We start from the raw sequence: 12,138 nt of genomic DNA, 5'->3' as shown, positions 1-12,138 counted from the left end.
TTTCCAGCGTGTGTAGAACCTGAAATGTTAGGGAGAGAGAATGTTAGAGAGAAAAATATTTACTCAGTCACCATATACAAATGATAGCAATACCCAACCCTTGTAATCCTTTATCCCAAGTTGATAAAGAAGAGGGAAAAAAGAGAGCGTGTATGTCAGGAAAACTGGATTTTGTTTTGGTTTTAACCTTCAGGAGACTCCACTTGGTAATTCTCATTGAAGAAATCACTTGGGATCACAATGCCTACAGCAAACATGCTGCAATAGATGCAAGCTCCTAGCAGGCTCCTGACTTGTTCAATACTTCTTGCAGTAGGTTTTTTAAGCCTTACTGAGGTTTATTTAAGTGTTGATGTACAGGGAACACAACTCAGACAATTCCATTTCACACAAGAGGGGCTGCTTATTCTTCTCACACAAACAACTCACATTCTCTATTGTTGACCATATCATGAGCCAGTTAACTCCAAAGTACTTGTGTAAATGCCCCATCCCTGGCAGTGTTCAAAGGCCAGGTTGGACAGAGCCTTGGGTGACATGGTCTAGGTGAGGTGTCCCTGCCCATGGCAGGGGGTTGGAACCAGATGATCTTAAGGTCCTTTCCAACCCAAACCATTCTGTGATTCTATCAATTTCAAATAGACCATGGTTAAGAGGCAGAAGCTGGTTTATATCAGGTTTTGGTGCAAAGAGTATGGTCATTTTACATTATATGGAATAGTTACAAAGCAGCATAAGAATCAATACAGCAAATGGGATCGATCAGGTTTACCCTGATTAAAGTCACAGGATTTCTACATTTCAGTTAATCTTATTTCTGTACCCTGGTTTAGTCCCCATGTTTCATCTTTCTTAATCAATTACTAAGAAAAACGACCTACACCTTAAGAAGCAGCTTCTGGCTTTCTGAAGTTTTAAACTCAGGCTGAGCACTACAGAGAGGCCACAACTTCACATTAGGAACATGGATTGAGTGAAGAGTGTTAAAGCCACCTCTGAAACAATGGCCTTTACTGTGAACACAAAGAAACCATTCTGAAGTTCAGCTTATTAAAGAAGTCATTGAAATGAAGTCGTTTAATTAAAATCTGACAAAATTAACAGCCAGGGAGTGTGTGTGGAAAAAACCTTTCCTCTGCTTTCAGTAAAGCTGTAATCATCCTAAAACCCTCGTGTATGGAACAGCCACCACCAACCAGGTTGGCTTTCCCAAGTCCAACTAAAACCTCTGTATGACTTGAAAGACCCATTAGTAAGAGATTTTGACAGCTCTATGTGCTCACTCACTGTAATACAGCCACAGGGAATCTTCTGGATCTACATTCCTGTTTCTAGCCAAATACATCAACTGCTTCCCTGTTTGCAGCTCAAGAGGTATTTTGCCTGTTTTCCCCAAGAGATCTCTAACCTAACACCTTGTGCTAAATGAATCAACTGTCAGATCTCCTGAAAGGAGACAGAGAGCAAGAGCACACAAGGAAAAAGGAAAAAGACAATGAAAAACTGAAGAAAAAAACCCAAAAGAACTACTGTGGGAGTGCCTTCCTAAAGAAGTTTCTTCTTTGAGTTAGTGAGCCTCAGACACAGTTACCTACAGATGTTCACAGCCTTGCAGACAGAAGTCACAGCTCAAGATTTTAATCTCATTTAGAACAGAGTTTCCAGTTTAACACAAGTGAACTGAATGCATCTGTAATGAAGACAGTGTAAAACCTGAAAGCCAGCTTGGGGCATGGGCCTGTTCTCCACCAGAAGCTAATGGTGGAATACAAGAAGGGACAAAGCAGAACACACTTACACATGAACTAGAATAGTGTAGTGATTTCAAAGGGGAGTGGAAAAGACTCCACAGGCCAGAGCCTCTGGGAACTTCACTACTAAGCTTCTCTGAGTACCAGGCACTAGATTGTCTCGAGAAAATAGATTCTTCTTTGTTCAGCATCTAAACAAATGTAACAAAAAGCAGCCAAATGAGGTACATGAATGTTCTGTGTCTGACTACAAAACTATCCATTTTTAAGTGTCTGGTGAAGGCTCTGAAGAACAATTCCACTAGATGAAAGTCACAGCATACTGCTGTTGAGATGAGTGACTGCAGTTAAGAGCCTATTCCTTCAACACCTGGGATTAAAGGCAATGATGATGGTATCACTTCCTATCTTCTCCATGTCCAAGCCCACAAAATTAAAAGTAAATGGATCTTCCCACATGGAATCCATACAGCAAGCACAGGATGCCCAGAGAAGCTGTGGCTGCCCCATCCCTGGCAGTGTTCAAGGCCACGTTGGACACAGGGGCTTGGAGCAACCTGCTCTAGTGGAAGGTGTCCCTGCCCGTGGCAGGAGTTGGAACTGGAAGAGCTTTAAGGTCCCTTCCAACACAAACCAGGCTGGGACTCCATGATTCTATGAATATTCAACAGAACTTAAAGACTTCTCACACCCTCAATCTGGACTTTCTGAAAGGAATTATGATTCAAGTCTGATTCTTCTATCACCACCAACAGGTCAGTTGATTCTTCAAGAATTCCCATCACTAACAGCCTCTGCAGGAGAGCAGATCCTATAAAGGATGTAGCTCTATAGATGTTTGATTGGAACCTGCACTAATACTTCCAATGGCAAACCAGCAAATAAGATTATCCAGACCAGAGGTAGGCAACTGTATCCAAACAACTATACAGAAACACATTAATCTGTTAAAAAAAAAAACCCTGTGCTTCCAGTAAGGATAAAGATTAATTAAACTCAGTAAAATGTGAATTCTGTCTAGCCCATGAACTAAAAAGCTTACCTAGATTTAATACACTCTAAATAATGAATGTTATGTTAGATACGGCAGTAAGCCAACAACAGTTAACACTAACAATTTGAAAGATTGGTTTAAATCTCCATAGTTTGCAGCATGTTTTTGGATACCACCCATGGGTTTGTTACCATAAAGAACAAAACCTGATCTATCATAAATTTCTGTTCTGGCTGCAGGGGAACTGCTTTTGATGCCAGGGACATTCCTGCCTGGTTGAGATGCATGCTCCACTATAAACAGCTCTGAAGTAGTGACAGATTCATTTGGGTTCTCAGGAGAATTGTTACTGAAGCACCTCTTCATTGAATCCAGCTCTGGGTGCTAATTTGGGGAGTTTTCATTAAATAGCAGGTAGTTGGGAACAGCAATCACAAAAGCTACTCCTGTGCTGCACACAGAGGAAGAGGACTGGCTCCTTCTCTAGTATGTCTGCTGATAGTGCTTCTCTTGTCCTCAACTATAATCACAGAATGGTTTGTGTTGGAAAGGACTTTAAAGCTCATCCAGCTCCAAGCCCTGCCACGGGCAGGGACACCTTCCACTAGAGCAGGTTGCTCCAAGCCCCTGTGTCCAACCTGGCCTTGAACACTGCCAGGGATGGGGCAGCCACAGCTTCTCTGGGCACCCTGTGCCAGCGCCTCAGCACCCTCACAGGGAAGAGCTTCTGCCTCAGAGCTCATCTCACTCTCCCCTCTGGCAGGTTCAAGCCATTCCCCTTGTCCTGTCCCTGCAGGCCCTTGTCCAAAGCCCCTCTCCAGGTTTCCTGGAGCCCCTTTAGGCACTGGAGCTGCTCTAAGGTGTCCCCTTCAGGAGCCTTCTCTTCTCCAGCTGCCCCAGCCCAGCTCTCTCAGCCTGGCTCCAGAGCAGAGCTGCTCCAGCCCTCGCAGCAGCTCCGGGGACTCCTCTGGACTCACTCGAGTATAAGCACATAAGAAAACTAAAGCACCTGTGTCTCACATTATTAGTCTTTGTCAGTCTCTTCCCTTAGTCCCATTACACACTTGAGAGCTGCTGGATGCCTCTGGGGGTCCAACTCCAGGAATTTTTCCTCCAGCAGGGGCAAACCATAGTACTGGACTGAAGAAGGTCACCAGTATAAAACAACAAAAGTCGTTTTACAGAACAATAAATTAATTCAATGGCCACATGACAGCAGTAGTTGAATGTCAATGTTCTGTGCTCTGCTGCCGTTACTTTAGCAGACAGAAAAGGAACAAAAAGAGCAATACCAAATAAAGCTGTAACTAAGCAGATGGAATGAAAATACTGGAAAGTTTAGACAGGAATAAAAGGCTATCTTCTATTAATAATCTTCTGCAAAGCTTCCACGAAGCAGCAAGGCATGATTAACATGCAAGTATATAGAAATTCCAGTCTTGGTAACTATGCTTAGTGCACTCTTGACAAGCACACAACACAAAATGTTTTACTCTGGTTTAAATGCTATTTGCTGAATCACAGAATCACAGAATGGTTTGGATTGGAAAGGACCTTAAGATCTTCTAGTTCCAAGCCCCTGCCACGGGCAGGGACACCTTCCACTAGAGCAGGTTGCTCCAAGCCCCTGTGTCCAACCTGCCCTTGAACACTGCCAGGGATGGGGCAGCCACAGCTTCTCTGGGCACCCTGTGCCAGCGCCTCAGCACTCTCACAGGGAAGAGCTTCTGCCTTATATCACACACTGTTGTCTCCGAGTTCAGACCATCCAACTTTCCAATGCTCTCATTTAGAAACAAGCTACATCTACATTACTACATGAATCACACCGTGACTCAACATCTCTGAGGTCAACTGGGCAGTGGTGGCTGTGTTTCTTTGTAATACTGTACTGCTGCCAACTCCTGTGCTACCCAGAAAGCTCTCTTGAAAGCTGACACTGAACCCTCACTCACCAATGCGAGCAGTCGTGTAAACTGTCGTGAAGAGCCTTCCGCAGCACTGAGTCCTTGTCGTAGATGCCCCACGTGGCCTGCAGCACCGAATCAAGCAGGCAGTCCCCTGCAGTGCGGTTCCAAAGTGCGTATAAGCGGCTGTCCAAGCGCGTACCCAGCTCCAGAGACCAGTTAATAATGGGAGATTCCTCTTCTAGCTCTGCAACGTGACAAGAACCTCTTAAAACTGATGCTGACTGGAACGCTCAGAACAGCATCATAATGACAATCTCAACCTATTTACATTAAGCTTAAGTCTTCCTTCATGCTACAAAAATAGTTCCCCTAACTATTTCAGCCAACAAAAATGGCTAAAGGCATTCCTTGGGCAAAATAGTGTCAAGAAAAGAAGGAAAACACCCCCACAACCAAACCATAGCCTTAAACAAAGAATCAGATCATTTGTTTGAGGCCTGTTACTGAACTGGAAAGATTTGTTCAGTTGTCTTCAAAGAGCTTGTGACTTAAAACTGTAAAGCTTGAAAGACCTTTCCAATTCAAAGATACACTACAAACATGATTTGCACAGGCTCCATTCTCTCTCTGCCTCATAAATAGCCTGTAAGTGTTAAAATAATTCCAGGGTGAAGATTAACTTGAAAGCATCAAATCTATATTTAAAGCAAACTGAGGCAACAAAGCCACACACACACACTGAGGCTTTCTTAGTAACAGACTTTCTCTACTGAAAAACAAAGAGGGCTTCGAGCTGTTCTCAGAGCACTTACCTTTCTGAACATCTCTATCAAGTACTTCGTCAAACAGCTTTTCTTGGACTGTGGGTGGCAAGTCTTCAATGTCTGGAAAATAGAAAGCAAATACAAAAGTCACTTCATGTTACTATAAAAGAGACACATTACCAGCTGATGCTCAGGGGAACTTACGCAACAGCTTGCACCCTATCATCCCTAATGTCTCCTCTGAAAAGCTGCTATTATTTCAGACCTGTCACTTGTGAACACAGGCTTCACAGAGCACACTGAAGGAGATCTGTGCCTCAGACTGACTGTCATACCTTTTATGCAGAAAGGATCGTCACAGCACACGTAGGACAAGAATGGCTTTCTCTGAAGGAGGAAGCAGAGAACCGCTTTGAGGTGGAAAAAGGAAAAGAAGTATTTTCAACCCTACTATATTTAGGAGAGCTTCAATACTAAGCAATAGTTTTCCACTCATCTGAATGGCTTCCCCTCCCTGAGAAGAGGAGGACAGGTAGAGTTTGCCAAGAGTCTTCTTCTTGCACAGAACATCCACTTCCTCAGGCACTTCATGCAGACTTCAATGGAACATTTCAGAGAACCCCAGTGGTTTGCAGGCCACAGTTTGCAGGACAGAAAACAAGGAATGGGGAAACTATTGAGGTATGACATGGAAAACGCCACTCCGACAGCTGTTGTAAGATGTTTAGAGGGAGAAACTGCAACTATGGATCTATCTCTGAAAACTGTATAATGGGCACAACTCTGTTGTGACTCCTGTACCATGTAAAACACCACACATTGTCACACATTCTGAAACAAATCTGATTGATTTGGGAGTTTTAAACTAAAACTGGCTTACAGTGGCCAGCAATGAATTTAGAAGTTCTGCACTCCAACACCCATGCACTGGCTCTTTGGGAGCATCCTAGCCATTTATTTCAAAGATCAAGTGGAAACTGGTTCTTATCTGCATCATATAGGTAGTATATGAACAGGACTGCGGGATTTATACCCCTATCCATGGAAATGCTGTCTTGAGACCAACTAACTGCTGACTACAGAAGATGTTCAGGTGACTGAGTGTGACGGAAGTGAAAATACACTGAGTGTCCTGATGTGCAGAAGCCATTGAACATTCTTATTCCTCTTATTTAACAGCTATTACACGTGTCAAAAAGCTGCACCATGGTTTGAGATGTGTCTTCTTAAACACTAAAACTCCTCAGTTGTGGTGAAAGCAATGTTTCTCCTGAGTGTTATGAAATAATCCTTCTGCCCCTTTCCCTTCTCTCCCCCGAACAGCAATGAAGTGTTAAGTCTCTAAACACTTTGTACACCCACACTGTCTGCCTCTCATACGTGACCCACAGAATAAGACTGAATAGAGCACAACAGCCACAGAGTTGGTAGACAAGTGGTAAATATTATCCAGACTTTTTGAGGAGGAGGAGATGAGGCAACACTCAACCAAAAATGTTCCAAATACAAGTCTTACAATGCGACTGTTTTACAAAGGATACAAATGTTCTGATTACTGCAGTTTCCATTTACACATTTTCTTATCACTGGGAACATCTATATTAAAAGAAACAGCTATTGAAGATTAAAATTCTTCTAATAGCTCTCTGTTAGTAGACAGACTCTTGATTGTAGAGTACCTAAAAAGTATTCAAAGAGTGCTACTGCTATAGCCTGGTACAAATGCAAAAGGATGAAAGCTGACATAGCCATATGAAAAGTCACATTAGAGTCCAGAATGGTCTGGGCTCTGAGCCTAACTTTAAACACAGCCTTTCCTTAGAATACACCACTTCAAGTTCTTTGTGTCTAAAGAGAACAACAGGTATTTGCAGTAAAAGTGTGCAAATACTGTCTATTTATAAGCAAATTCAACTACTAGATCTGACCTACACTATTAAAACTTAATAAATAAAAGCTATACACACACACAGCACCACCAGAAAGTCAAAGTATACATCTAAAACAAGCAATTCCCAACTAGGTGACAAAAGGTATCTTCCATTAGTAGTAAGAATTTAGTAAGTACCTGCAGGTAATGTAAATGTTACAAGGTCAGTCAGAAAATAGCAAGCAAAGTCTCCCTTTCGCTGATGAAGAGACGCAGCAATTTCACGACGAATTTGTTCTGTCACCTCTGGACATACCATGGCAGGGATGCACTTGGCTGCATGTTGGGATACCTGTAACACAACACAGTTTCTGCACTCAGTCTTATTTCTAGCTAAATGCAAAGATTCAGGGGTGATAACCACCAGCAGCAGACAGGATTTTGTTAGCAATGCCACCAAGATATAAACATTGGTACTCTGAAAGAGTAAATACGTAGTGACCTCAATGAATTATTGTCTCATTCATCATGTAGCTGATGTTTCTCCAGCTTCTAATCATATACAGTTTGGGTTGGAAAAGACCTTAAAATCATCCAGTTCCAACCTCCTGCCACGGGCAGGGACACCTCACACTAGACCATGTCATCCAAGGCTCTGTCCAACCTGGCCTTGAACACTGCCAGGGATGGGGCATTTACCACTTCCCTGGGCACCCTGTGCCAGCACCTCAGCACCCTCACAGTAAAGAACTTCCTCCTTATCTCCAACCTGAGCTTTCCCTGTTTCAGTTTGAACCCATCGCCCCTTGTCCTATCACTACAGTCCCTGATGAAGGTCCCTCCCCAGCATCCGTGTAGCCCCCTTCAGACACTGGAAGCTGCTCTGAGGTCTACACGCAGCTTCTTTTCTCCAGGAGGACGAAAAGCTTCCCATCACTGGCATCAGGAATTCATTCAATGATACCGGGCAAGTGTCACAGGATGACACTGGATCTGTTAAAACACCCTTTAATGTACACATTTTCACTAGCAAATATCCTACCCACGCATCATGTGGCTCACCCACTACTAAGCTCCTACCAAATACATACTAACAAATGGTATGTATTATGGATGTAATATATGGGATATGTTCCTAGAAACAGAGACAAAACCAAACAGAAAAATCTGTAAGATGGTAATTCAGCAAATTATGTTGTTTCTAAATGTAGAACTCCATCCACCCTGACAGCTATATGTAAACACCACAAAACTACTGGTATTAGCCATATATAAACATATACACTCTTCTCAAGGCTTTAGCTGCATTTGTCTTGCTTCATTTACCCTTTTTAATTACTCAACCCTTTGCATTCCCTCATCTTTATGCACTTCTTGAGCATGTTACTTTTCTTAATGCTTTCAGAACTGCATTAAGCATCAAAAAAAGGAAAGGAGGCAGAATAAAAACCTGGCTCTGATGAGGTGAGGAACCAGAGTCTGAAATGAAGAAAACAGACTAAAAGAAGACAATAGAATTACTTATGGGCCTAATTATAATTAGAGGGCAAACACAAAGGAGGGCAAAGACCCCCAGAAGGGAGGGGGATCACACAAAAATATACAAGGAAATAGAATGTGCAAGAGCAAAAAGAGCACAGAAAGAAATCATAAAATGGGCAAAGAGTGAGAAAACGCAACAATTTCACAAAGCAGGAAGTTTGCCTTCTCTGGAAGAGAAGCTCCGAAGAAAACCAGGGAAGACAGACCAGGCAGACTTACTCATTAACAAAACTCAGAAAGTCCTACCCTGTCATTGATGTCGGTGTTCTGCTCTCAGGGCATTTCCTCTCCCCCACCCAAAGCACAGGAAGCCTCACAATAGCTCACTTCCACCACCAGCGAGGTCAGAACGGGTGCCAAAAGTGCTCATTGATGAGAAAGCTGAACAGCCTCAGGACCACCACATACCTCCAGTCTTAAACTCGTTGCTTAAGGAGAAGCATCAACAAAGGCACAAAGCAGCAGTTCCTGTATTCTAACAGCATTAGGCTCTATCCTCTAGCAAAGAGCTACATGTCACTGGCTGCAAACAATGGTGCAGTTACACAAGGTTCCTATTTAACGTGCACAAGGGCAGAGTAACTCACCTCTGTGAGCAGAATTGCCAGCATGTCTTGCCTCTGGAAGCGTATGGCCAGATGCACCAGCGTGTATCCCACATCAAAAGCAGAGGGGCGATTGAGGAGGCGCACTTCATCTGCAGTCAGCTGCCGGGCAATGTCTCCTCCTGATGACTTGTAAGCTTCAACAGCAGCTAAATCCCCTTCTACAACTCCTGGAGGGGAAACAAAAACCAATACAATTCATTTTAGCTGGTGAATGAGCCATTCTGGACCGAGCTACCTTATTTAACACAGTTTATCGACTCTGATACAGACCTAACAGATGAAGATCAACTTCTATTTCTTTATTAAAACATAAGGCTACAGAATACTTACACCTACCCCACCTCCTAGACTATTTCCGCTCTCCAAACTAATTGGAAGATACAGCAGATCAAAGCCAGCTCTGAAATGGTGGTAAGGACCCCTGATAAATACCAGGCATAACATACTCACTAGTGCTTCATCTGATCAGCAGTACTGAGGCTAAGTCAGTCATCCACAATTTGATTATTGTATCTCCCCTTTTACCTTATCTGAAAGACAAACCACTGGGCCTAAGAAATAGATCTATTAAAAGGTTTTTGGAATAAATGTTGGGTTGGTTTTTTTTCCCCTGAGCATGACTTAAAACAGTGTTAGAAGAGGGTGCAGAGCACAAAGTTGCTCTTCAGCTCCCCATCTCTGCTATGAACTGAACTTACACAGTTATCATTCAGGGTACTTGATTCTAACCGAATTAAGGAGAAATTACACACACACACACACACACACACACACACACTAGGTGTGCTTTGTAAATCAAGGGGTGGGGGGCACAACACCCTAATGTCTCCTAGAGTCCCTGGGAATCTCTAAACTTCTGTACCACGCTTTGTATCAAGACCACTCACGCTGAATGCATTCCTCAGCTGGGTAGATTTTGAGGGTGGATTGAGATGAGCTCTGAGGCAGAAGCTCTTCCCTGTGAGGGTGCTGAGGTGCTGGCACAGGGTGCCCAGAGAAGCTGTGGCTGCCCCATCCCTGGCAGTGTTCACGGCCAGGTTGGACACAGGGGCTTGGAGCAACCTGCTCTAGTGGAAGGTGTCCCTGCCCATGGCATGGGCTTGGAGGTGGATGAGCTTTAAGATCCCTTCCAACATAAACCAGTCTATGAATTACCAGAATACACCATCACCAAGATGTGGTGGTGTTGACAAAATCAGTTCCAATATAAGACTTCCTAAATTTAGAAACTGCTTCAAATATAAGGATTCTATTTTAGATACTTGCTTCATAAGAGAACAGTGGAATGCTGAACTAAGGAAACAGAAAAGTGATCTTAAAACCACCTTCAAGTAAACAGAATACTTGTAATTCTCTATTGAGAATTACAGCAGCTCCAGAACACAAGAGAGAGGGCACAGATAACAAATGAGAAAACCCTCCCCACTATTTTCTGTAGCTAAACCTCCTTGTGACTCCTGGGAGTTCGCAGTTGAACAGAGGGCATGAGGCTGGAAACTCAGACTCCAGTTTACCCTTCACTCAATTTGCTTGCCAAGACCCAAAGCTGATCAGAAAGGAAAGAGGTAAGTCTCAGTCAGGGCACTCACTCCTGTCCAGGACTAAGATTCAAACAACAGACTTCCCCCCAAAAAAAAAATCCCCTCCCAAAGCCCCAAATAACCAAGAAAACCCACACAACAACCAGAACTGACAGAGAAGCACACTAACCTCTGGACTGCTGGTTAATCCAGGATTTAGGAAAGCATTCTTAGCTCAGCCAAGAAGTCTATCACTTTCAATACTGATAAGAAGGCTTTCAGAAGAAACGCAGGGGGAGGAAATGGATTATCAGCTCCGCTTAGCAAGCTTCTACAGATAAAAGTTACATTATTCATTCCAATGGTGTTCTAAAGCAGAGAAATTGCACAATACCAACTCAAGTATCAGTCATACAACATCTACCTCAGGGGGTACCTGAGGTAGACCTGATACAACGTCTACGTCATCGACCATCAGGGACTCCAAAGTTCTAAGAGGCCAGGCCAGAATGAAAACAAGGACAACAACTTTAGTTTTCTGATGCATGTTCCTGGTCTGCCTGGACAGGAAGACATTCCCATTCCACTTCAGCATTCTCCTCAAGTGCCTGCCTGTGGATTCACTCCAGATGAATTAAACAACCTGTCAGACTAAGAGTTCTGGCTGTCCAGTTTTAGTTCTTGTTCTGTAAGGTTTAGAACTTTGCTGATGAAAACACACTTTATTTTAAAGAAAGGAGCTAATGATGAAACGCTACTGAGTGAAGGGAACTGAACACTGAAAATCCCATCTGTTTCCAAAACACTCACTAAAACATGCATCAAAGGAATGTAATATGGGATGTGACAAACAGGTCTGTGCTCCTGCTGCAACACTTCCACTCCTGCATGGAACTAAACCATACTGAAGCAAAAAAAAGGATGGTTTTGTCAATATATGCTGTATCCATAACAAGAATGCCAAGCGTAGCATTTTATTTCCCTATAATCACATTTATGCCACCAACAGGCCAATACTAAGGCTGCTCATGAAATATACACCCGATTGCAGCGATCTGACTTGTTTGGTTTGGCTTTTTTTGATGTATGTATGTATATACACAGATATCAAAGTCAGACAATCTCTCCTGACCCAGACTCTTAAAACAAGTTATTCTACAGTTCTGGCACAAGATCACC

At 43.1% G+C, this 12,138-nt stretch overlaps 1 protein-coding gene across 1 annotated transcript in view; it reads right to left on the bottom strand.

Moving 5' to 3' along the window:
- Window positions 1-12,138, bottom strand: part of ZRANB1 (zinc finger, RAN-binding domain containing 1) — a 31,811-nt gene that overhangs the window by 8,047 nt on the left and 11,626 nt on the right. The window contains 5 exon segments of the mRNA XM_010010774.1: window positions 1-19; window positions 4,701-4,899; window positions 5,468-5,539; window positions 7,488-7,641; window positions 9,419-9,606. Coding sequence (XP_010009076.1) covers window positions 1-19; window positions 4,701-4,899; window positions 5,468-5,539; window positions 7,488-7,641; window positions 9,419-9,606 — 632 coding nt within the window.

The sequence above is a fragment of the Nestor notabilis genome, unplaced genomic scaffold, assembly GCF_000696875.1.
Source record: "Nestor notabilis isolate BGI_N333 unplaced genomic scaffold, ASM69687v1 scaffold6533, whole genome shotgun sequence".
Classification (NCBI taxonomy): Eukaryota; Metazoa; Chordata; class Aves; order Psittaciformes; family Psittacidae; genus Nestor; species Nestor notabilis.
The sequence above is the reverse complement of the archived record's forward strand: the minus strand, read 5'-3'. Positions and strand labels throughout refer to the sequence as shown.